The following is a 25565-nucleotide window of genomic DNA, read 5'->3' on the forward strand; positions in this document are numbered from 1 at the left end:
TCTAAGAAACATCAGGACTTAGAGGAGTGGCAAGTAGAGTATGCGAGCTACAAGCAAAAACTAAAATGTGTACTACAGTGTGCAAAAATGAAATACTGGGTCATCAGGGGGACATGAGGGACATTTATAAAACTAAAAGTCCCACTAACCTTAAAGTGCACTTGAAAAGCTCACACAAGAAGGCTAACCTAGCTTACCTAGAAGACCTCATCAGGGGGAGCACACTCCCCCTCCTTGAAGAGCTCACCCACTCAACCCGCATCCCCAGAAAACAGCTAACCCCAGATAAGGCAGCGTGATGTATCCCGAGACAACAGGACTGGGACATCTAAATAAAGGTGTGAAACAATCGCCTTCAAAAGGTTATCAATTCACTCCAACCAAAATTAGGACCACTCGGTGCGGCAAGAGTTAATAGTTATTAGTCTCAACACCCAAGGATAACCAGAAGAGCATGACTGATATGATGGAACTGGGATTTTGTTACACTTAATTTTTGCAAAACACAAATAAAACTAAATTGAAACTAAGGATTTTCAGAAAATAAAAACTAAACTAAACTAGCAAACAATTGGTAAAAACTGATTAAAACTGATGAAAATTGCAAAACTATTACAACCCTGGTCCAGACTAAGATGGTGTTGGACATCTTCGGGGCAGAAAAGGGTTGGTGTGACCAAGGTGTGGTTTGGCTTGTTGTATGTACATTTCAAAATGTTACAGCTCTGGATGGACCAGTTACCAGATATGATGTCACTAACCTTCTCTTTTAATTGTCTAGCTCCAATGAATTGACACATGGGAGTGTGTCAAAAAGGGGGAGTTGAGTCCGAACATCAAACAATGGTGTTATGAACATTTTATGACTTTATTTGTGTGTTTAATAATTTAGCTATGGTAAAACTTAAGCTTATAATGTGTTAGACTTAGAAAGGGTTCACTAATTTTTGATTTCTTTTACACACACATAGATTATGATTAGAATAGGTTCTGAACATAATATTTTAAACCAAATTTGAATCATTAGAAGAACAATGGATAACAATATTAGATTATCAAGGCTAGGGAGAGAGGTGTTTTGGTTTTCTGTCTCTTGCAGAGAAAGGAAGAGACACCAGACGGGGACCCGGAGATGTGAGGACCCTTCACAGCAGGGACAGATGTAGGGACTGCCGAGACAGCAACTGGGGTCAAGTGTCATGACGTTTGGGCTCCTGGAGAAGATGGATCCCACAAACACAGCAATAACCATGAAGGGGTTGGCGAAAACCAGGAACACCAGACCAACGAGGTTCGAGAGGCTCTTGGCAAAAAGGGGGACACGCCGGTGAACCCAAAACACACAGATCCTTGTTTGAAATCGGGGCAGAATAATCCCCAGAACTGTGCAATGACTAAAGGGTGGTCTAACCCCGGAGGTCGAAGAAAGAAGCTGAGAATCACCCAACTGGAAGACACTGGTAGCTGCAGCAATAAAAATAAAGGTTAAAAGCTCCTTAGACAGAGGTTCTAGTCTAAGTACATTTGAAAGGTATAAGGTGGCATTAAAATGGGAGTGGAAAACTGGAGCACCAAAATAAAGCTGTGGGAAAATTGGGAATGATGGGAGTGTCATCTGTAACTGCTGTTATGGTTGTAAATCTAACTTTGCTTGCATCTGAACTGCGTGAACACAGAGGTCATCCCACATATGGTCCACCCGTTAAAGGGGGACAGAGGGCCTCAGGATCAAGAAAACCTGGACCTTGCAACCCTGGAGTGCATGTTGTAAGTGATCTCTTTCAGAGATCAAAAGGGGGAATTATTAAATTATTCTGTTATTATATGTTACCTTATATATGTAATCAAAGTAGTTGAATTAGAATACTGCGGTAGATCACATTATACCCTTTAATATAGAGTGTGTGAGCTGTATGTAGTTTAGTTCTCATTATACTTTTGAGTTAACAGAACATATTCACATATTAGTTCATTAGATAAATGTGCATCACTCTGTATCCTTGATCTGCTGGGAATGTGTTACACTGTTTTCTTGACATGCTTAATTGTTGAATCATGAAGAGAAGGTTGTAAGCAGGAGACTCTGTGTCTAAAGACAGGGGAGATAGATAGACCACATTCCACACCCCCACCTTACAGAAAGCAGAGAAACAACTGCCGAGGTCATAACTTAGGCGCTGTAACAGAGAAAAAATGTGATGTTTTGGCTTTTACGACTAGCTGGGGGCCACTAGAGACTATAAAAAGCTGAGCAACCCGTCACCATTTTGAGACATGTGCCTGACCCTCTGGTAGCATCTCTCCCGTCCGGACGTTGTAATGCTCTTATTGTTGAATTGTATGGAAATAAATGATTGTTGATTGAGCATTTATACACCGAGTATTGTCCTTCCTTCAGCCCAAAGATTCAAAGAATTGGGAGAATCCAACAATTGACAGTGAAATGAATCAGAGAAACGTAGCTTTCACGCTCACCGCTGCTGGTTTGTGCAGGTTCATTACCCTCGGCACAGGACTTATATATATGTCGCCTGAGAAATGTCTCTCTACAGGTGGTACAATGAAGCTCATGAAAATTACCTTTCCTGTAAAGCAACAGGTCTTTTTCCCATGTTAAAAGTGTAAGTGGCAGTGGCAGATTTCCTTTCCTATCAAGCATTCAACCACATTCATCAAGCGCTTTCGATGTAAATCATTCCCTGATTAGCCGATGGGAACGGCAGGGTGCTGATTCCTGAGAAGCAGTAGTAAGAGTAACTGTTGCGCAGGAACTAACATTTACCATCACTCAAACAAACACAAACTGCGTGTATTTTTTTTTTTAAAAACAACAAAATTACAGCTGCAAGATTTCACCTATCAACAATAAGACTCTGTATAACATTTGGAATTTATGATAGAAAAGGGGGTTGAGGAGGGCAGGGGGGATTTTCTGAATAACAAAAACAACATGAGCAAATCTACAGACGAGAATAAACAGATTTGGCTGCCAGTCAAAGAAGCTCCAGTCTAGAGTGTCTCAAGAGGCATAAACACCCACACAGCACACACACATACACACACACACACACAGAGGCACATATTCAGTCAACCACATAAAAAGGTATGAAGGAATACGTTCTCTCTTTCATGGTTTTCACCTTTCCTGGAGCATATTTGGACACACACATTGTCTGACATTTAGCAGCTACACGCAAAAAACACCCACACCCAGTGGCCTCCACATCACCAGAGCAGACAGGGTTTGAAACTAGCCTTAAGATAGATGGCTCCTTGAGGACCAACTTTAGAACCTGGGGATGGCTTCAAACACACACACACACACACACACACACACACACACACACACACACACACACACACACACACACACACACACACACACACACACACACACACACACAGACAACCCCAGGAAGATGCCAAATAAACAAAACGCATAACCAAACATATAAATAATAAGTTCAATTCATTATTTTTAACACATAAACACACACACTCAATTTCATTTCCTTTCTTCGATTCTCTTTTTCTCTGTGTCACACGCACACACGGACACACACACACACAAACGTGCAAACACACATGGATCATTGCTCCTGCCCTCGAGGCTGTCGGGTTTTATCGTGTAACTGTCTCTGTTGGCACTATGTTTGCACTGCTCACATCTTAGCATTATCGCACACACACAACTAAAAACACAACAACAATAAATCATGCGTGTGTAAGTCAATAAACATCCTCACCTTTCAGCAGATACAAATAATATCTGACACACATCACGCACAAACACACAGGAATTTGAGGGTGAGTCATGACCACACACACAAATGCACTGCCAGTCAGAGACACAAAGACAGGAGAAGCTGTAAAAGTCAGTCAGACTCGATACACACTGATACTGACTACGTGTGACGCACACCACATAAACTGAATGACAAACTCTATAACAAAGGAACAGTGATTAAGCATTTTAAGCTCGCAAAAGAATTAGTGATATAATTTGCTAAATATGTCACCTCTCCCCTGCCATTAGTCCTTTCCTCCGCCTCTCCAGCATCCACCTGTCCTCCACTGCATGCACTTTTTCGCCTTGACTTCAAATCCAAACGATAACTTCCCTATCAGTCATTTTAACATCTTTTTCATTTCATCCAATCCGTTTTCCCACAACACCTTCCCCCATGTGCCACCAGGCAGCCGATATCTGCTGGTTTTGGCTGACAAACATACTCTCTCACACACTATCAAATCAGCCTGAGGATGGACACACACACACACACACACACACACACACACACACACACACACACACACACACACACACACACACACACACACACACACACACACAGAGTGAGATGCCCAGTCAAACACCCAGCCCATTTTACAACAGCCCAAGGACATTCAAATTATCACGTGTCTGCCCTTGTTTAAGCTTCTCTCATCCTCTCTCCGATTTCACGTGAAACGTATACTTCAATGTAAGCACACACAACAGGGAACCAATTAAACTGAGACACCCCACAGACACACAACACAACACACACTCACTAACGCAGCACCATTTCCCTGCTTTTGTGTGTTGCACCCACTCACCCGTACAGACCCTCTCATTAATATTAAAATAAATAAATAGACATTAATGCTCATGAATTATGCAGGCAGTGAGACTTATAGACACCTGCAAACACACACACACACACACACACACACACACACACACACACACACACACACACACAACACAGGCACATGCTGATTCGTTATGCACACCAAGCTGACTAACTGAAAGTAAAAGTGACGGAAGACTGACGAGAAAATAAAAACAACCTTTGGACACATTTTTACAGTACCAAAAGTAACACACACATACACACACACTGGAATTACAAGAAGTAAAGCAGAGCAGATGTGATCTCAGACTGACTCAACAATGGTCTTTTGACCACGCACGCACACACACACACAGAAGGCAGGACAGAGAGTTTGTAATTCCTCATTTGGCTCTGCGATTTAACTCACACAAAGACAGAAAGGTCAAGCGATTGCTAAAAACGTGGGTGTCCGATAGCAAGATAGCACTTAAAATTCCCCACAAACACTTTGCGAACATGGACAGATGGTTTTTAATGAGCAGACAAGAATGGAAATGCACACGCCCACACAAATAAGACACTGCTACCTTAATACATACACCCAGCCAAACAAAGAATCACACACAGACAAAACTCTGCATCATGAAAATATCCCACTACTAAAAAGTAACAAGTGCATTTCCTGCTTTGTTATTTACATTTTAAGAAGGTAATACACGCCAACCCGCTGCAGCTGCACCGAGCAGGGATGCAACTCTTTCTTCTTCTTTTTTAAATTAATAACATGACAAGAAAACAGAGGTCAAAGTGAAAGCTTGAAAATTACATGTACAATGAAATGAATCAGAGAAACGCAGCAAATCTTCATGTTTTAGAAGTTAGAATCACAGGGACGGGTTTTAATAGGATCCTTTTGCACAATGTGTAATTTCACTTTTGATAGTTAGGCCCATTTTTCTATTTTATCTTCTAAATAGACACACTTTTTTATATCTTATTGTATTTTTTAAAAGTCCATTTCTGCCATTTACTCACAAACAAACCAGCTCAAAACAATTCAGAGAAAAAAATATTCAAGTCTGAAAACTTCAGTCTGAGCTTCCACGCTCCCTTTGTTGTTTGAGATCGAGCACTATTTTCAATCACCTGGTTGTTTCCTCCCCTCCCTGCATCCTCTCCTCACCCTTTGTTTCTTCCTTCCTTTTTCTAACTTCCACCTTATATCTCTATATATAAAACACCCCACGCTTTGCTCTTCCTTTCTCCTTCCTCCCTTCATCTTATACCATCTTCTTTTTTTCCTCTCCCCCCTCTATGCCAGGCTTAATGCATTCACACCACCCCTTCATTCATTCAGATGTTTTATTCATCAAAGCCAGTATTCTTCAACCACCGCCGGCATCTTAGTTCGCTCCGCCCAATCGCCCACCCCATAACCCTCCTCCTCCACCTCAACACATGGTGCATCCCTCGAGGCCAGCATGCTCCCAGTTGTCTCCCCCTTCTTCTTCCTCTTGTATCACCTCTATAGGTCTTGCTTGTGCTCCTTTATTTTTGGTGTTTATTTACCTATAGTGTACAACCCACAGGAAAAATTCCTCATTTAGTAAAATATATGATCCAATTTGTGATGTTTTACATGAATCTGACATTAAACAGCAATAGCTTCCATTAAGCTGATACTCTTTATGAATTATCTTACAAGCTGTATTTTAAATAATAACTCAATAGTGATGGATTCTTAGAAAAAAAACTTTTTCATGTATAAGAAGTAATGGATTTTATCATGATGTGTTTACTTGGAATAAACTGACAAAAGGTCATGTAGCTGCCATGAGAAAAAAAAGCAAACAACACCACATATAGAAAGCTTTACACTGCACAGAGACACAAAACTGAAAGACTATTATTACAGTTTTAAACTTGATAAAAGGGGCCAAACCTAATAGGCAAGCCAGGACTCACTGATGGAAGTACGGGCTCCAGCCTATATTACCGAGCGTATTATTTTTCAGTTCCCACCCTTATTTGTGGGGTCTGAAAGAAGAAATTCTAAAATCTTTTTCTTTATTAGTTTCATTTATATCACAAGAAATTAAACCATTTTTAAAAAAAACAACTCATATGGCAAAAAGAAAGGGTGTAGGTTAAAGCTACAGCTTAAATAAAAATCAATAAGTAAGTCAATGGCTGTCAATAGACGCTGCTGAGACCTTAAACTGGAAATCAAAGCTTGGATGGGAATCAGGATGACATCATCAGGTGACTTCAGCCCGCTGATAGTCCATCATTCTTCCGAGATGTGTCATCTAAAGGAACGCCTTTATCATAACATCTTATTTGTTCGATTATTCACCGCATTTCATGCAGCTCAAGATTTGTTTGTGTGATATCGCTGCCGCGTGTGCCTCTGCTGAGAAGAGTGCTCCACCAATTTAACACTGCAGGCTCACAATAGATGAGGGAGATATCGTCCGCTTCTTGGGAAAAGGAAAGAAAAATTGGTCCCTATATTACCCAGAATTCAACTCCACCAGCTGCACTTCTAATGTAGCCTCGAGCCGTTAGCCTCAAGCTGAGATGAAAATCAGTCTTCTGCGCTTATTTCTTGAACTTAACTCCACACACACTGATTTTTGGGCTGGATTTCGTCCTCAGCCCTTCAAAAAACAGCCATTCAACACATTTGGTTTGATTTGTGAAAACATTTTGTTTGTTCCTTACTTAACAACTTCGATTTGCACTTTTTATACTTCCTCCCTCTCCCATATTTTCTCTCCTCCTCTTCAGTCTCTAAATTTCTCTTTTTTCCTTTGTTCAGGCACTTTTTTTCTTCATGCTTTTGTATTTCTCTTCCTCTGCCCTATATTGTTTATTAATTTACTTGGTATTGACTTATTTCTGTTTCTTGTGAGCTGTATTTCCCTCCCATACACATGTATTCCCTTTCAAAGCTTTTTTTTTAAAGAAAATTTTAACTCTTGAGCATTTGTCCTCTTTTGTTTGCTCCCCTTTTTCCTTCACGTGTTCGGTCTTTTTCAGTGTTCCCATTTCAACTTTCATCTGCTGCCATCTCTGTCACAACTCTCTCTTGCCCCTCTGTTTCTTCCTTTTTCATTAGATCAGATGACGGACATTGATAACAATCACTTCCCACATTGATTTTTGATTCTCTTTAACCTTCTCTCTTCAGCCTCTAGGCTTTTTCTTGCTTATTCTTCTGTTCGCCCTCTTTTTCATTTTCTATTCCTCCATTTTATTGCGCCATACATAATTTCTACGACTCTGCACCCTCCCGTCCTCATCTGAATGAGTTTAAATAACCATCAAAATATCACTGTGTAAACAGAAACTGTAACTTTTGTTATGACTGCCGCACAGATGAGTTATTTTATGAATTAATGTAGTAGTTATTAGGGATGCATAGAGTGATTTTGACTGCTTTGTGTAACATCAGTTTTTTTAGTCCTTATTTCTATGATCCACTTTTAAAACACTTTCAGAAAGCTAAAGCTGAGAGAGTAATTACTAAAAAACAAATAGATAATTAATGTATTCAAATCCATCCATCCATTCTTTTCTGCTTATCCTTTTCAGGGTAACAGGGGGGCTGGAGCCTATCCCAGCTGTCTTAGGGTTAGAGGCAGGGTACACCCTGGACAGGTCGCTAGTCTGTCACAGGGCTAACACACAGACACAGACAACCATTCACACGGGCAATTCAGAATTTTTCAATTGACCTGTCCCCACTAACTGCATGTCTTTGGACTGTGGGAGGAAGCCAGAGTATCCGAAAAGAAGCCACACGGGGAAAACGTGCAAACTCCACACAGAAAGACCCCGGCCTGATCGTGGAATTGAACTCAGGACCTTCTTGCTGTGAGGCAACAGTGCTAACCACCGTGCTGCCCAAATAAGTCATATTTCACAAAGTTATATATTTCCGAACATAAATAAATGTAGTACTGTAAAGTAGAACTTGAACAATTATGTTTATTTTCCTCTTTTTTATAGCTGCACTAGGTGTTAAATGAAACAATCAAATTGTGAACTGCAGACTTTCAACATGAATTCATTGGTTTTAACATGGTATTGTATTAACAGTTTAAGAATTACAGTCATTTCTATATACAAACCCCAATTTCCAGGGCTCAAAAGCAACTGGACAAATTATCACAATTTTTAATATGCCATAACAACTATTTGTATATTAAAGTAAATGTTATAGCTGCAGCTATATTTGAAATTGTTTTAGGCACTTTATTTTGTGAGGTAAAGAACCTGCAAAAATATAAGATTTATACAAGATTAAATTTAGCTTTAACCTAAATCAGTTTCATGTAGTGAAGTAGAAAATGTTCAGTGTACCTAATGGTGAGACTGATTCATTAAACCACATAATTGCTTCTAGACTTTTGCATGGACCACTGAAGTGAAGGTCTGTGATGTAAAGAAACTGACGGTACAAACAGATCAGGCAACAAACTCAGAGGATCCTAAAAATACCAGCGCTATACACACTCGCTTTACAGAGTAAGCAAACGCCCGAATCACCAAACATGATTTTGAATTACAGCTGTCAACCATGCATTTATGGGTACATGAAGAAATCCCAACTATTTATATACATGTATAAAACCAGAGAGGAACCAAGATATGTGAACTTCCTCCTCTTACCTCCTGCTCCCCAACTTATCTTCCTAAAACTAATTTAGCCTCCTTTTTCCTTCCTCTCACACTGTTTAATGCATTTAGCCTAGTCGATTCCACATATCACATCCCCTGCAGTGTGTTTTTTTTCCCCATTTAATGCACATATTTCCATTACACCTACTCTATTATGTTATGTATTTATATGTTTCTATTTCCTTTATTTCCTCCCGTGCTATCTGTGCTCTTTCCTGAAACCAACTTGTCTTATTGCTCTGGCAAACACTTTATTCTTTGTTACCTCTGACTTACACACACACACACACACACACACACACACACACACACACACACACACACACACACACACACACACACACACACACACACACACACTTACACTTACACTTTTATTCTATTAATGACCTCTAAAACACATGTGACTCTCTGAATAATCTATCTTATGCCATTATCTCCCTCTCCTGCACTCTCACCCATCCGGCCTGGTTTTATCTTCCCCACAAAACTCAAATCTATCTTCTCCCACATACTCTCCCAGTTTAACCCTCTCCAGAAACTTTTTTAAACTCCTCTTTATCTTTTATTCTTTCTCTTAACTCCATCTTTCTATAGAATACTCACCACCACGCCTTTTTTGTTCCCCGTTGTGGTAAATGATCTTAATTCCACCTTTTACAACCTCTCATCAGTTTTTTCCTCAAATATTGTCTTTGTCTTATCGTTAAAGCTCCTCGTCTTTGACGCTTAATTCGTTTTCCTTGTCAGGTCTGACGTCGCGTCTTATCTTTTTAAAACTAATTTAGTTTTCATTTGGATTGCTTTTTAGTTGTCTGTGCTAACTTTGAGTCTCTTCTGTCTTTGGGAGTATAGTGAGTTAGGTGAATATCTTTTCTGCTTTACTTAAATGTTCCCCTCAGAAAATAATCCACAGATTGTTGGTTTAAAATTCACACCAGACTTTTGATCAAATTTTAATTTGTGTACTGTTTTTGTGAGCTCTATTGTTAATTCAGTTTGCATTCTGGTTAGATTAGGTCTTCTTCACCAAACCCTCTTTTTGCTCTTTCTCCCCCAGCATATGTGATACAGTAAGCAGGTATATAGGACAGTAGAACGCCAGCTGTTCAGGAGGCCAGTCATACAGCTGTTTTTAGTGCTCTTGCCATCCTTCAGTTTGAAATGTATTTCCTAGAGGATAGAAACTGTTCAAACTGTTCACATAAACAGCAACAAAGGTCCATCTTGGTGTCTAAAACTGATATTGAATTTGAAGCTGAGAAATATGTTTAACTAGAGAGAAACAAAGGCAGACGACCTTACACTAAATCAGAAAACTAAAGCAGTGCCATCATTGATGTAAATGTTTATATTGTTTTCACTTTCATGTTTAAAACAAAATACAGCTTTAAAATATTTTTATAATGTAATGAGTAGTTTACTATTTCATTTGAAATTCTAGTATTGGAACAGCATTTATACCGGTGTATAAAAGTGGTTAATTAAGTAAGATAAGTAAGTGTCAATTAACGGTGTGATTAAAACCAAGAAACCAAATAAGTAGAGTGGTCACTATGAGCAAAGATAATTAATGCACATTGTTAATGTTCTTGAGCCTCAAAATGTGCAACATTACAGATTCTTTCTCTTTGTATGAAGCGCTCTGTCAAAGTGATTTAAGGAGAATTACTGATTTCCTTTCAATGATACAGCAGGATAGATGTGCACCATGCACGCCTGCTCTAAAGGTTACTGCTACAAAAAACTGCAACTTCACTTCTCAAATTTTCTTTCTCCTGCTTGAGGTGTTCCATATTCATTATTTGCTTTAGTTCATATCTGTTCTATATATCCTCTATATTTTCCAGTTTGTCTCACACACATTAATTTCATGCACTCTTCTTCTGCATTAAATGCTCAACTCTTCATTTCATTCCCCAAACTAATTCCCTCCCTCTTCATTCTCCCTTTCTTTATTCTCTCTCTTTTCTAATTCAAACTAAATTAGTCTCATAGCCTGAACTTCAGTCTTGCTGCAACCCATTCTTTCTTAGTCACTCACTCCTCATCCCATTTCTTTTTCTCTCTAAACCTTCTCCACTTCCTACAAAAAGCTAAAACTTCCATATATATTTAGATTATTCTTCACAAGCTTAAACATTGCCTATTTGTTCTTAGTGTGTGCTCTGGTTTCCATCTCTGCCTACTGGATTGAATTTCTCCGTGTAACATGCATATCTTCTTTATCGCACCCAAAACTAATCTCTCCTCTGCCTACTGCATCACCTACCCTCCTCTTCTGTTTCTCAGATTTCCTCTATCTAACATACAAACTGCTTCCCCACAACCAAGAGATTAAATTTCTACTTAAGCCATCTCTTCCCATTTTATCTTTTCACAAATTTATTTAGTCTGCAGCCATGCCAATTTCTCTCTTTTTGTCATCTTCTCTTTGCATGTCCCAGCTCTCCGAGGTGTAGTATATCTTACTAAATCTGCATAATGTGCATCTGTCTTTATCGCTTCTGAGTCTTTTCTTTCACTTTGTAAGGAGGATCAGATATCCGCTCTTTTAGTCAGCTGTTATCTCTGCCTTTAAGGTGTACTGGGAACTTGTCTTTGTACCGCTGAGGTCTTTTTCCTGTTTTCAGGGTTAATGACTGTTGCACATCCCTGTCAGCACTGTAAGCTTAGCATGTTTTTCAAAGAAATGAATGCTCGCGGCAAGAAATTTTTTATGAATAGAAAAACAGAGCTTCAGCTGAGTTTTGTACAAGTAAAGGTAAGAACTATAATTTCCTTGCTATATATGTCACCTTGGGAAAAGTGATTAGAGAAGTAAAAGCTTTAAAAAAGCATTCAATTACTTCAGTTAGTGGCAATGCGTCTGTTTTTTTCTACTTTTTATCACCACAACCTGCATCTCTTCATGCTCAGATGGTAGTCTTTTTTAAGAGCACCATTTAATACTATAAAGGGTAAAAGAAATAATGTAATTCAATAAATAAATAAATAGAACAACAGACACACACAATTCAGTCTGTGGAGCATGCAGTTTGAATTTAAAGCTTAAATGTATTGGATTCCCCAGACAGACATCTGAGTGGATGGCAGGTACAAAGAAGCTTACCCATTTGCTAGTAAGGTGAAAATTTTTCTATTCCCACTTTAAACTCATTTTACAAAAGTTCACAGAAAAGTTTGTTAAAGCTCAAATTAGAAGGTCTTTGATATCTGCAGAAGGCTGATGGGAAATAGTTTTGAGAGGTATGAATCAGAGTGTAGCATTTTAAATGCTAATGCTAGTTGGTAAAAATGTGGGGCGCTTCTCTTAAAACACAAATTTATTCAGAAGGCTCCGTTAATGAGTCACCAGCAAACAGATAAATGCTGCAAAAGCACAGATGGATCATCTGTGGTGTGAGAGAGAAAAAGATACAAAGTATCACAATTCATGTAATACTACAGATACATATTTGGTTGCTATTAGCCGTTTACTGTTAGCTTATTACTTTTGCAGCTGTTCCGTCACATTATTGGCTCCCCAAAGACAGTTTGGTTATCTTTTATTCTACTTTTATTTTGTTTTGTGCGTTTTTGCAGCTTTTTTCTGTTTGCTGGTGTTTTCTTGAATTGAAATGGATTTGACCTCTGAGGGCCACTGTAAATGATGATGGCAGACAGCTAAACAATCTTGCCTAAACCTGAAATTGACCTGTGAATGTTTCCCCTTCCTTTGGCTTGGCAGGCACTGTTATAGATGTGCAAAGATTTGTTTGTCAACCCCAAAAATTTGATTAAAAAAGAAAGAAATTAGACATTTTTTCTATGTAGTTAGAAGGTGTGTGACCTTTATTTAATTTCAATGCAGTGTGGTTACAGCACTGCAGTAATTTGCCGTTGTGCTGGTTTCTCCTTTAGTTTGTTTCCTCAAGGTCACCATGCATGTGCTCGGTGGAGGGGCAAAGTGGTGCACGCAGCGAAGTAGCATTGGCAAGACTGGGACAAGAGACTATAAATCTAAGTTCATTGATACTTTTCCACAAAGAATTTTAACATGTAACAGTAAGAAAAGAAAATAGGTGGTAAAACTGGGTTGAAAGGGTCGTGTTACAGGACAAACTTGGGTGCAGGAGATTCACTAGTTTTATTAGATATACCTGAAGATCCTCTGTGAAAAAGGCCAATCAGCAAAGTCCAAACAAAATCCTGTTTTTAATCTAAAATTCTTTAATCCTTGACTCTAACCCACTGGGTTTAACATATAAGGTGTCATGGTTTCATTTAAAACCCCGGGCTAACCCTGGGGATTCAGTACTCAGCTGAATAGTACGACCCCTGCTGATGCAGTATCTTAGTGCTGTAGATCTGGAGTTGACACCACAAAGGTAGTGTGAACCTTTTTACACAGCTTGGGTAAAAAGCAGCGGTAACCCGCCTTTAAAATGTCAAGTATGACTTATCCCGAGGTTAAATGTGGAGTTTAGAGAAAGGTTAGCCTGAGGTTACACGTACTATGAAAACCTCATTGGTGAAGGAGGCGAAGATGCTCAATCATGATAAAGATGCAGCTTATGCGCTTTGTGATGGGCATACTGTGCTCCACCTACCCTGAAGAAACAGCACAGTGCTTCAGAGATCACACCTGACTCAGATCTTTTGAGTTTCTCCCTCAATGGAAACAGAAAGTTTTCCGACTCGGTCAAAACCTCAGGCCTACCTCCTGCCTGTGTGAGCAATCCACAGATATTCAGGGAACCCAATTCAAAGCTGCAAAGGAGCATATGGGGGGATGGATAATGGCAGGATGGAAAAATGAGCAGCAGCACAAACTTAGTCAGGAGATATCTGGAGAGTTTGGGAATCAATTCGTCCCTGTTTAGTTGTTGTATTCCTTCTTTTCCTCTTCCCAATAGCTCCGGGGTATTGTCAAGACACTGTAACACCCGACGCCTACGCAGGAAAAGCACAACAATGACTGCCCAGAATCCATCTGATTTCCTTCACTCCCTCTTTCACCGCTCTATCCCACTCTCTCATAGATGCCTCTCCATTTTTTCCCCCTATAGCTCCTCGTCCGTGTTATTCTCATCCATCTCCCTAATTTTTCACTATGCTGCCATAGCCGTCTCCCCTCCTTCTTTTCCTTCATCTTTTACGCTCTGCTGTCTTCTTTGCTATCCAATCTTTTACACTTTGTGTCATTTCTCTCTGTCCACCCTGTGCCCCCTCACTTAAATGTGTTTTCTGCCCCTGTGGACGCTGTAAGCATGGATCACATACTGTCAGAAATTTCTATTTCCATTTCAATTACCAATTTCTTTCTGGTATCATCTGCAATCCAGTGATCTATAAAAAAAAATATTTTCTCTTCCTCGTGCTTTTAATACCTCTCCTTCTTCTTCAAGTTCCTTTTATCCATCTTTTACAAATTTCTCTCCACTTCTTAAACTTTCTCGCCTCTCCATCTCTCTTTCCCTTTTCTCATCATACTCCACTTTTTGTCTCCCTCCCACTCGCTCTACGTCTCTTTCTACCTCCGTTTCTCCTTTGCTCATTTCCTATCTCTCTCCTCATCTCTTTTTCTTTTTTTCTTGTCTGCCTCGGTGGGAGTTCGGAAAACACTCTGTCTCTCTCATGAAAGAAAAGTGTTGCTTCACTCCCTCAGCTCTCTTTTGATTCGAAATAAAAGGCAATGTGAAATATCCCCCAGACACACACGCTGACATTCATAGCTTCTACCCTCTCCCACATCCACTCAATAGCAGAAGCAATGCAGCAGTATGAAGGGAAGGGAAAAATCTGAGTCGTGTTGAAATAAGTCCAGTGTATTGGAAAGGTAAGCACTGTGTATGTGTGTTAGAGTGTGTATGAAAAGGCAACAGATTAAAAAACGGTAAGCGTGGCAGTGGCGTTAGCGTGCATGTGCATATGTGTGTGTTTGTGTGTGTGAATACAAAAGACTAAGTAACAGGTAGAGGGCTGAGGAGGAGAAAGCTCTCCCAGGAGGCAGAGTGTGTGTTTTCATGTTGTTCAGCTCAACATGACAAAAGAGTGAAAACGGCACAGATCAAAACGGAAGTCAGTGTGGGACATGAACAAAGACGCACACAGTCAGTTTTAGTTTTCAGAGCGCAGCATTAAAGGCTAGAATCAGACACAAACAGACAAACACACAAAGACACACTCCACTGCAGTTTTTTCCTTTGAAAATACACCTCTCTTCTTATCTGTGGCCACTGCATTCAAACCAATGACAGGCAGATAAAACAATTTGAACACACAAATGCTGCCTCCAGCCTATCTTTACAGCATGTGTATTATATATATATATATATATATATATATATATATATATATATATATATATATATATATATATATATATATATATATATATATGCATTTTAATCATTGTATTATTATGTGTATTCATAATGACCCAACTTTAAAAAATCAAAGCATTTCATTTGAAGGTTTGAAACTTTCGAAAGATCACTGTGACTTTGTGAATACTACGGAACAAAAAGATCAGTTGATGAGTTTCTAAACTTGTAGCTTTTCCCTGAGGATTGGTTTGCTTTCACATATAGAAAAATCCAAATGAACTGTAAGTGAACCAAAATGCATCACTAAAAGCCATGTGAGAATATTCAGTTTGCTTATTGACCAGATGTGTTTGGGGGGAGAGCAACAAGAGTAAAAAGAGGAAGAAGATGCTGTGAAGATGCTTCTGGACGATTGGACAACAGAGAATTTACTTCATTTCACAGCTAGCTGCTAATCTTTGCACATCTATAGTACCTTGCTGCATAACAGAAGGTAGCGCTGTGTGGTAGCCAGAGGTAGGATCCAAAGGCAGGACTCGGGAACAAAGGGGTAACTAAAAGAGGCAGCTTTATTTACTGTAACTACCAGACACTAAAGAAATACAATAGTACAAAACTCCAAAAACGAGAAACTAGGAACTTGGAATGAGGAACAAATGACAGACACCACTGAACACATGGAAACACACAGCAAACTATGATGAGACATCGAAGAACAGAGAAAAACTGAAGACTTAACTACACACACAGGATAACGAGAGGGTGGACCACAGGTGTACACAGCTGTAACTAATTACTCACTAACAAGACAGAGCAAGCAAAACTCAACTCTATGCACACAGAACGAGAGACTATCAAAATAAAACAGGAAATACTGCACACATAATTCAAAATTAAAGAAGATACAGTAATAAGAAAGTCATAAATAGCTGACTTTCCTTAACATAGACTGTTTCTTCATCACTTCACTAAGAGTGAACTTAGAGGCTGGAGCCAATACAAATTTTACAATTTAAAATCATTGCTAACAAGTTTGAGTGTGGGAGGAAACTTGGAGTACCTCATGGAAATCTATGCAGGCACAATGGGAACATACAAACAGTAATTTGCAGTAGAATTTTCCACTTTTAAGCAGATGAAAGTGCTTCTTTTTAAGCGTTGTAAGCTTTTTAAGCAGTCTGGTTTTTGTATCATAACCAAGCATATGAAAGCTTTCCTCTAAGGATTTCCCTCAAAGCTTGATCTAGAAGAACTGCTAATAAGACCTGCACTCATTTTCCAAGCACATCTTCATTAAAGCAGACTCACTACTGGAAATGTCAATTAGTTGAAAAAAAGGACTAGGACTAAGCTGGTTAGATATAAATCAGTTCTATTAAATTTAACTGACAAGGCAAGAATGACTCAGCCTTATATTAAACCTGGTTTATTCTACAGTTTCTTGAAACAAACTGTTTATCATCAGTATGAATATATCACATTGTTCGTCAGACAAAAACAGACTTTTCCACAAAACACTTTCAAACAGCACACGCACACACTCCCTCGCTACTCACCGGTGTAGTCTTCGCGGCAGATACAGGTGTACCCTCCCTCTCTGCGGGCACACACCCCTCCGTTCAGACAGGGGTTGGAGTAGCACAGGTTGATCTCTGTCTCACAGTAATCACCCGTGAATCCCACTGGGCAGCGGCAGCGTAGTCCTGCGATGGGGTGGATGGGCCGGAACAAGATGGAGGGTGAGGAGATGAAGGGGGCAGAGCTGTTGAAACGCAGCACTGAGATGCACTTCATGTAGTTCTGGCAAGGCTCCCGCAAGCACACGTTGTCATCAAACGGGAGGACCTGGAGCAATAGAAGAGGAAACATATACAGTGTAGTGTGAGGAATATTCTCAATTTAGACTTTCAAGCGTCCTCACTCAGGGCTTCTTTTATCACTCATAATAAAGTTACTTTTTAATATTTATAAGCGGTGAAATCGTTCTTGTTTTTGTGTTCCAGTGATCTATTTCAGCAATGGTGGAAAAAGTCTTCAGATCTTCAAAGTAAAAGCATCACTATAACAATCCAACTAAACTAAAAGTACATTAGATATTAACAGCACCTAGTACTGAAGTTAATTAAGTAAAAATCTCCCTGATGATTATTAAAGTTTTTAAAAAGTATCATTTTTAACAATGACATAAAGATACAGTTTAATGAATTTGTAACATGTTATGATGAAGTGAAGAAAGATGCCAAAACAGTTTCTTATACTTAATTTGTATCATTTGGGCAAATGAGGAAATACATAAATTGAAAAAACAATATAAAAACAAATTAAGCAACCATCAGTATCTGCTACTGGTTGAATTTGTATTTTAAAAACCTTTACTGGTAGAAATAATAACATGAAAGAAAAAAAAAAGTATGTTTTTTCTTTTAGGAGAAATTAAACATGCTAGCATGCTAATGTTTTGAATGCTAGCATGCTAGCTAATACTAAAACATGCTCATGGCTATATAAACATGATACTGTAAGGCACTGTCACAGTCATACTGGTAGGAGCATCAAAAAAACAAAAATGCTACACAGCCTTTTAAAGTTTATTTACTATATTATACTTACTGTCAAACTGGCACATAAATCAAAACAGTAAATGTGCAGGCAGGTAAGGTAAACCCGCCTTCTTCTGAATTCTGCTATGATGTATAGGCTGGTTATAAAAGTCTATACCTGTAGTTTGGGGAAGGAGTTTCTCACTGACTGACTTGTTAGGTGGCTTCACACTTCTGACTGGTGAAAGTTATCATTTGATTGCTACAAAATGGTAATCTTCAGTAATGTTAGACATACATATTTAAAATGGGAATGCCTTTATTTATTCCATTTTAAACAATGTAATTTTATTATCACATTGGAGTTTTCTTGGTTCTTTGTACTTAAAATATTCATATTACCTTCATTTACCTGATACTAGCAGTCTTAACCTTCTCCACAGGTCAACCCCCCCAGCTATCAGTCATTTAGCATGCTGCCTTGGACACAGTGACAGCAGTGGGCTGTGTGTCTTTGCATAACCAGTCACTTTCCCAAATTGTATATTTACAGCTTTTGCTTGCTGTTAAGGCCAGTGGACCAGATATATTCACTAGATTGTGTCTTCTTAAGAGCTGAGATCCTGTGTGCATGTGTGATTGTGTGACAGTGCCTGTTAAGATAAGATCAAAGGCACTCACCACTGGTGTCTCTCTCACCCCTTTATAAATATTTCCTTCTGGATTCACCTTCTTCCTTCTGCTTCTATCTATCTCTCTCTTACCGCGAGATTCCCTTGGGTTGTGTAAACATTACATAACTGATGTGCTTGTCCAGGTGTTCCTGATTTCATGCATGAGAACATTTAATGGTCATATTTGCCCGTTGTTCTGTAAAGTCACATGGCTGATGTGCCACAGGAAGCTGTATTGTGTTATTACTAGTTCACATCCAACAAGCTCAGATGTATACTCACAGGCCACTTTATTAGTTACACATTGCTAGTACTTTTTGCCATCAGAGCTGTCTTCTTCATTGCATTGATTCAACAAAGTGCTGGAAACATTCCTCAGAGATATTGCTCCGTATTGACATGACAGCATCACACAGTTCCTGCAGCAATGCCAGCTGCACATCCATGACGTGAATGTGGAGGCTATTTGAGTTCAGTGAACTCACTGTCGTGTTCAAGAAACCAGTTTGAGATGATGTGAGCTTTGTGACAATCAACATTATCTTGCTAGAAACAGCCATCAGAGGAAGAGCACACCGTGGTCATAAAGGGATGGATATGGTCAGTAAGCCTCAGACGAGGCCTTTAAATGATGCTGGGTTGGTACAGAGTGTGCCAAGGAAAAAAAATACTATCACCAGCAGCCTGAACCCCTGATGAAAGGCAGGATGAAAACACGTTTTGATTATCTTTACATCAAATATTTCAACAGAAATTGGGACTCGTCAGACCAGACAACAATTTTTTCAGTCTTCTAATGCCCACTTTTGGTGAGCCCATGTAAACTATAGCCTCAATTTCTTGCTCTTAGCTGAGAGGAGTAGCACCCAGGGTGTTATTCTGCTGCTGTAGCCCATCTGCTTCAAGGTTTGATGAGATGCTCTTCTGCATACCTTGGTTTCAACAAGTGATTATTTGAGTTGACAGTTGCCCTGTTGTCTTGTGAGCGGTGACATCAACAAGGCATTTTTCACCCACACAAATGGCACTCACTAGAAATTTTCTCTTTTTCAGACCATTCTTTATAAACTCTAGTGTAGGAAAATCCCAGGAGATCAGAGTGTAAAACACAGCCTATTTGGCACAAACAACAATGCCACATTCAAAAGTCACTAAAATCTTCTTTCTTTCTCATTCAGACGCTTGATTTGAACTTTGACAGGTCGGGTTCACCATGTCTGCATGCGTAAATTCATTAAGTTGCTGCCATGTGTTTGGCTGAATCAATATTTCCATTAATGTGCAGTTAAACAGGTGTAGCTAATGAATATTTCTCTGTTACATAGGCTTACTGTCATTCTTTTTAATAAAGTGAATTAATAAGTCAATACATTTTAAAATAAATAATTTCAAGAAATATTAAATGTTATACCTCATAAATGATTAATATTTATTAACTAGCTTCCTATAATTTCATGCAGTGCATGTGCAGCCTGAAAGAGTGTAAGGCTATTTTTAAAGGCGCTTATTAAAGGTACATTCATTAATCTCAAAGAATATTCTTGTTTTCAATACAGCAAAAAGACCATGCTTTGAACCAGAGAAACACCATATGAGAGAGTTAAATGGTATTTATATGCTTGCCAACATTTTTGCCTTTGTGATGTGATGAAGGAGTTAAAGTCAGACACTCAGAGGTGTGATTCCTCTGTGTGTGTCTTTTTGCACATGGACTAACCTCCATCTGTGTCAGTGACGTCAGCCTCGGCCTGTTCAGGTACAGCTGCTCCTCCAGGGCCTCAGAGGGAAAGAAATGTCCGCCCGGCAACGCGGCAGAGAAGCTGACATTCAGGATTCCTCCGGGTGCCGCATCCAGATCCGGCTGAATGTTGAAGATGAAAACATCCTCGACAGGAACTGAGAGAACAGCGGACACACCTTCCAAGAAGGTTCCCAGCAGTGGTGACAGGAAGTGCTCCTGGGACATGTTCTGAAGGCGGACAGTGACACTGCTGCCCAACATGTCCTCTGTGATAATGAGGACGCGGAGAACACACTGAGCCGAAATGCTGTGGACGCCATCTGAAGAGTTGAAGAAGATAGCAGAGGGCAGCCAGTTAGGTGAACGAATAGAAGAGGAACTTATGCAGGTTATAAGGAAAGAGAAAGCGAGAAAGTCAGAGTGGCACAGTCAGTGACCAGGATGTGGACGGGGCGCAGAGTGAAAGAAGAAACTTTGAGAGGAAGCTTCAAAGGAAGAGGTGAGGAATGACAGAGATGACAGAAGAGCAGAGATATTCACCAATGCAAAGATAAAACAGGAAGTAGTCACAACCGTGTTAACGTAATGTAATTAATGTAATTTTATGTTACTTAAATTGATTAAGAGTGGGAGAGAAAGTCACAGGTAACTGAAACTACCAGTGCTTCTGTGTCAATGATACCACAGAAACTACGTTTTCTATCACTGGACTGGGACTGAAGCTCACTGGCTGATCTTGATAAAAGGTGGAGTTGGTGGACGAACATTTTAGTTTTATATTCATGTAACAAAAGTGGTGTTTACAATCCATTCACACCAAAGGTTACCATGAGGTGCTGGTCACTAGAAGTAGATTTGACAACATATAAAATATTCTAGCTGTATGACAGTACGGTCTGAGGGAAGCAAAAACAGCTCATGCAAAAACATAAATAATCCTTATTTGCCTTAAAATATATTGGAATTGTGACATTAGAACTCATATAAGAAGGAGGAAGCTTTGATATCTTAATGTCTAAGCAGGAACATTATCTGATCCACTGGATTCATTGAATTTTTTAGATACAACTCTTTATAATATCGTTTACAGTTAATGTTTAACTGTATCTTTTTCTTTACATATTTACAATTTAATTAAAATTAACCAAATTTCTAATATTTTAATGACATTTAACCTAAAAAAAATTAAAAATTGAAGTCTTACTATGAGATAATTACATTATTTACCCTTTCTTTTACATTTGCGGTTCACTGAAAGTTTCTCACACAGATATCTAACAGATAAATTACTACTGTAGGACATATTATACAGTATTATAATAGTATTATATATGATTGTCTAGTTACAAGAAAATGAGTTTATGGAGCCTGAATATAGCAGTCTGCTTTGACACCACCTAAGTTATTGTAATAAATTTTTTTTTTTTTATCCATAACAAAATTTCAACAAATAAATATGCAAAGATGGAAAGGTGAGGGCAGCAGCATGAGGACCCCAGGGGAAAAACAAAAAGGCAGGCATCTGTGACAACCGATATGACACTGATTAAGTCAGTTATAGCATTAAAGGAGCTGGAGCGAGTAGCAGAGGCAACAGCGACTGCAGGGAAGCTTAAGCAACTTAAATTAGTGAGCCCCATGGAAAAACAGGAAGTACCGCTGATATAGGCTGGCCTGGCAGTCAGATCAGCTGTTATTAGGTGATTTGTGGTCTGCTTGAATGTCTAGGTAAGCACTGGAGGAAACAACTGGATTACATGTACTGGGAATGGTAAAATATGACTGACTTATGGTGGTGCTACTGGTTAGAAATATAAAGCACAGAAGCCTCACACTGTGTTTTTTAGAGTATTAAAATCCTTGGTTTAGCTGGTCTTAGCAAAGGTTTTTTTTGTCTAATAATTAATGTTGCCTTTAATATTGAACCAGCACCACTAATCTTTCTAAGCTTAAGCAAATTCATAACATCAAATAAGAAAAATCTGATACAATGAAGGTATATGTTGTATACGTATGAGTCTGAGTATGAACATGGGCAGCAGCTCCACATAAACTCTTTATTTTTTTGCATTAGCTTTCACTGACACTTGCTTAATCCTGTGGAGACAGCATGACACAAAGTATTTTAGTGCTCCTTTTTCGCTCTTCTTACTTCCACTACAGCCCCGAAGATCAAACAGCATGGCTGTAGACACTCTGTATTGCTGTATGTGTGAATGTAGTCATCATCTGTGAACCTACATGTCAGGCATAAGATGTGGTGATAGGAGATTTGCAGCATAAAAGTGCTGAATCCTCTGAGGTCCACTTTAGTCTCTAGAAAGGATGATGCAATTCATTATCATGTGTTACAGTTAAGTAATAGAAAAGTGATCCTCTGAAGTCTACATCTATTTGTGAGTCACACAGAAGGTGGCGCGCAAACTGAGCGTTCTCATGTAGGGAAGCGTTGGGTTTCCATCTTCCCACACGCAGCTTTACTTACAGATTCGACAGGGCACTCCTTTCGCTGGGAGTCCACAAAATGAGCTCATTGGAAGCGCAGCAGGTCACAGCCCTCACAAACACCCATTTTATTCGCAGACACGAAGTGTGTTTAATCTATACTGGATGTACTGCTGGGCAGTGTTGTGTGCTGTAAAGCAATTTGGTCCAACAAACTGGCAAATAAGCCATAAAGGGACACAAATGCAGACAAACACAGCATAAGAAAGCAATACACGGGAAAAAATGACAGGAAAGAATGAAATAAAGAAAGGGAGAAAAAGGAGCGTTATGGGTGGAGGGTGAGGGGTGAACAGAGACAGAGGGAAGATGTGACATGGACATGAGCAGGAGGACAGAGAGGCGGTGGAGGGTGAAGGAGCGCGAAGAAGGTTTATTAAAAACTGAAAACTGAAATGGAAAAAAGGGGCAGAGAGAGAGCTTTTAACCAGGGATTAATAAAACGAGAGATTATGGCTTAATTTGTTTACGCTACTATAAATAAACACAAATCTTTATCTTTGTTAATGCTTTAGTAAAAATATTTCAGGATGTTATTAATTGAATTTATTTAAGTTTTAAAAAGGGAAAAAATCTAATTCTTTTATTTAGATTTTTGATTTATGTATGGTTATTTGGCGATTCTCTAACGTGTAAAAAAAAGACATCAAAAGGAAGAAAAACGCAGAACGTAAAACTGTCAGAAGAACGGGATAAATGTAGGAGGACATACAGCGAGAGCGAGAGAGAATGGAAAGACGGATGTATGGAGGCTGGGGGTTGGGTCTGGTGGCAGCTGGTTTGATTACCGGATTATGAGGAGCCTCACTCCCCACTGACCTCTAACACACACACAGACACACACACATATGCACGCATACACACACTCAAATCCAGAGGCCATCATAACAAATGAGCAGCCAGAGGGAAGAGTGGTTCTGTGAAGGGGACGGAGGAGCAAACCTAGCAAACAATCTGTAGGGGACATTTTAATAGAACATAAGGAGGAAATAATGCGCACAAAGAAACACATTTGGATCAAACTGATACGGTCATAGAGTACAGCACATACAGGACACATTAGGTGAAATAATTAAATGTCACTTCGTCTTCCTAGGCTAAAACCCAGCTTTATTATCGCCTCTCCGGATCACAATGCAAAGACACGGCACTAATTGACACTGATCTCCCATTGTCATTGAAATGAGACAGGGATCTATGAAAAGACCCAGGATAATCTGCTCGAGTAGTACCCTCTTTTACATAGACACACACACACACACTCACTCACACACACACACCCTATTGCTGTTCAGCATGATGTATGTTGAGCATCTGACATCAGGAGCCCCTTTTTAAATTAATCCAGGCTCTTATAAAGTCTGATTTTAAGCCATGTACCTTTGGGCAGGATTTGTGTCATTACAACTAGTTTAGAAGCCAATCCTGGTCCAACAGCCAACTTTGACATCTGTGACATGAAGTAATGAACTTTAAGCCTCTCTTGCTCAAACACGGAGAACGGGCTTTCAGTGATGTCTTGTATCCAGTAGATAAAAATGTGAGTGTTGTTGAGAGCGAGATGAGGAAAAACAGATTCGACTGTCGTGTCTGGATTCTAATCTGGCCCGGAATTCTGTTCAAAGTTTAAACAATGTCTACTCCAGCTTTTCCAACCCTTACTAATTAGGTTAAAAAACAACTGCAAAATCTGTAAACTACACCGTGAACCCAAGATTCCTATCAATCTAATTCTATGAGAAAAAGCAGCTATAAATTATCACCTTAAAACTCAAACTGCTCTTTCAGGAAGTGAGGACGTGGCAGATTTTTCTCTTTCCCCAAAAACTTTTGTTAACAAGAAGCACTCCAAGAGCACAATCCTCAACCAAGGAGTGGAATAGCATTGTGGGGTTTTTTTTCGACATATTTTAAGAAGTTTGAAGTGAAAAAAATCCATTTGGAAATGCAGACTTTTATTTTTTCTGTTAAAGCCTATTGACAGAATTTTAAGTACAGTTTTTTGAGTAGCATTCATTTCATTGTTTAGTATTATCTTTTTAAATGTTAAAATAGTAATAAACACCAAGTAACATTATGTTTAAAATCCCCATTTATCATTCCCTATATTCCTATATGTTGTCAGTACAAACGATGGCAGTGAGAAACATCAGATTAATCTACTGACCTTGAAGGAGTAGTCAGAGGTCAAATGTGACATCATATTTTAAATCCTTATATGGTACTTTGTATATGTAGACAATACACATCACACTTGTAAGAATCATAGTTTCTAGGTTAAATGGGTTTTGGTCCATTTTCGACCAATAAATCATCAATCACGTTGACCCTGAAGACTTTGGTGTAAACCAAATTTTAACGGATTGTTAAGATGACCCCACTCTACAACCTTATGAAGTTTAAACAGAATTCATTTAAAACTTCTCGAGATCACGCGTTCAAAGACATGAAATGATGACATGCACACGCAAATGCATATGCTATGAAAAACACAACTTCCTGGCACAGGT

General features: G+C 39.1%; 1 protein-coding gene across 2 annotated transcripts in view; it reads right to left on the reverse strand.

The window, feature by feature from the left end:
- celsr3 (cadherin, EGF LAG seven-pass G-type receptor 3) overlaps positions 1-25565 on the reverse strand; it is a 124790-nt gene that overhangs the window by 78364 nt on the left and 20861 nt on the right. For both annotated transcript variants that reach the window (XM_080898063.1, XM_080898062.1), the window contains exons 2-3: positions 20527-20870; positions 17152-17440 (exon numbers count right to left, since the gene is read on the reverse strand). In XM_080898063.1, the coding sequence (XP_080754189.1) occupies positions 17152-17440; positions 20527-20870 (633 nt within the window). The remainder of the gene's footprint in view (positions 1-17151; positions 17441-20526; positions 20871-25565) is intronic.

Source organism: Rhamphochromis sp. 'chilingali' (assembly GCF_963969265.1).
Source record: "Rhamphochromis sp. 'chilingali' genome assembly, chromosome: 12".
NCBI classification, from domain to species: domain Eukaryota; kingdom Metazoa; phylum Chordata; class Actinopteri; order Cichliformes; family Cichlidae; genus Rhamphochromis; species Rhamphochromis sp. 'chilingali'.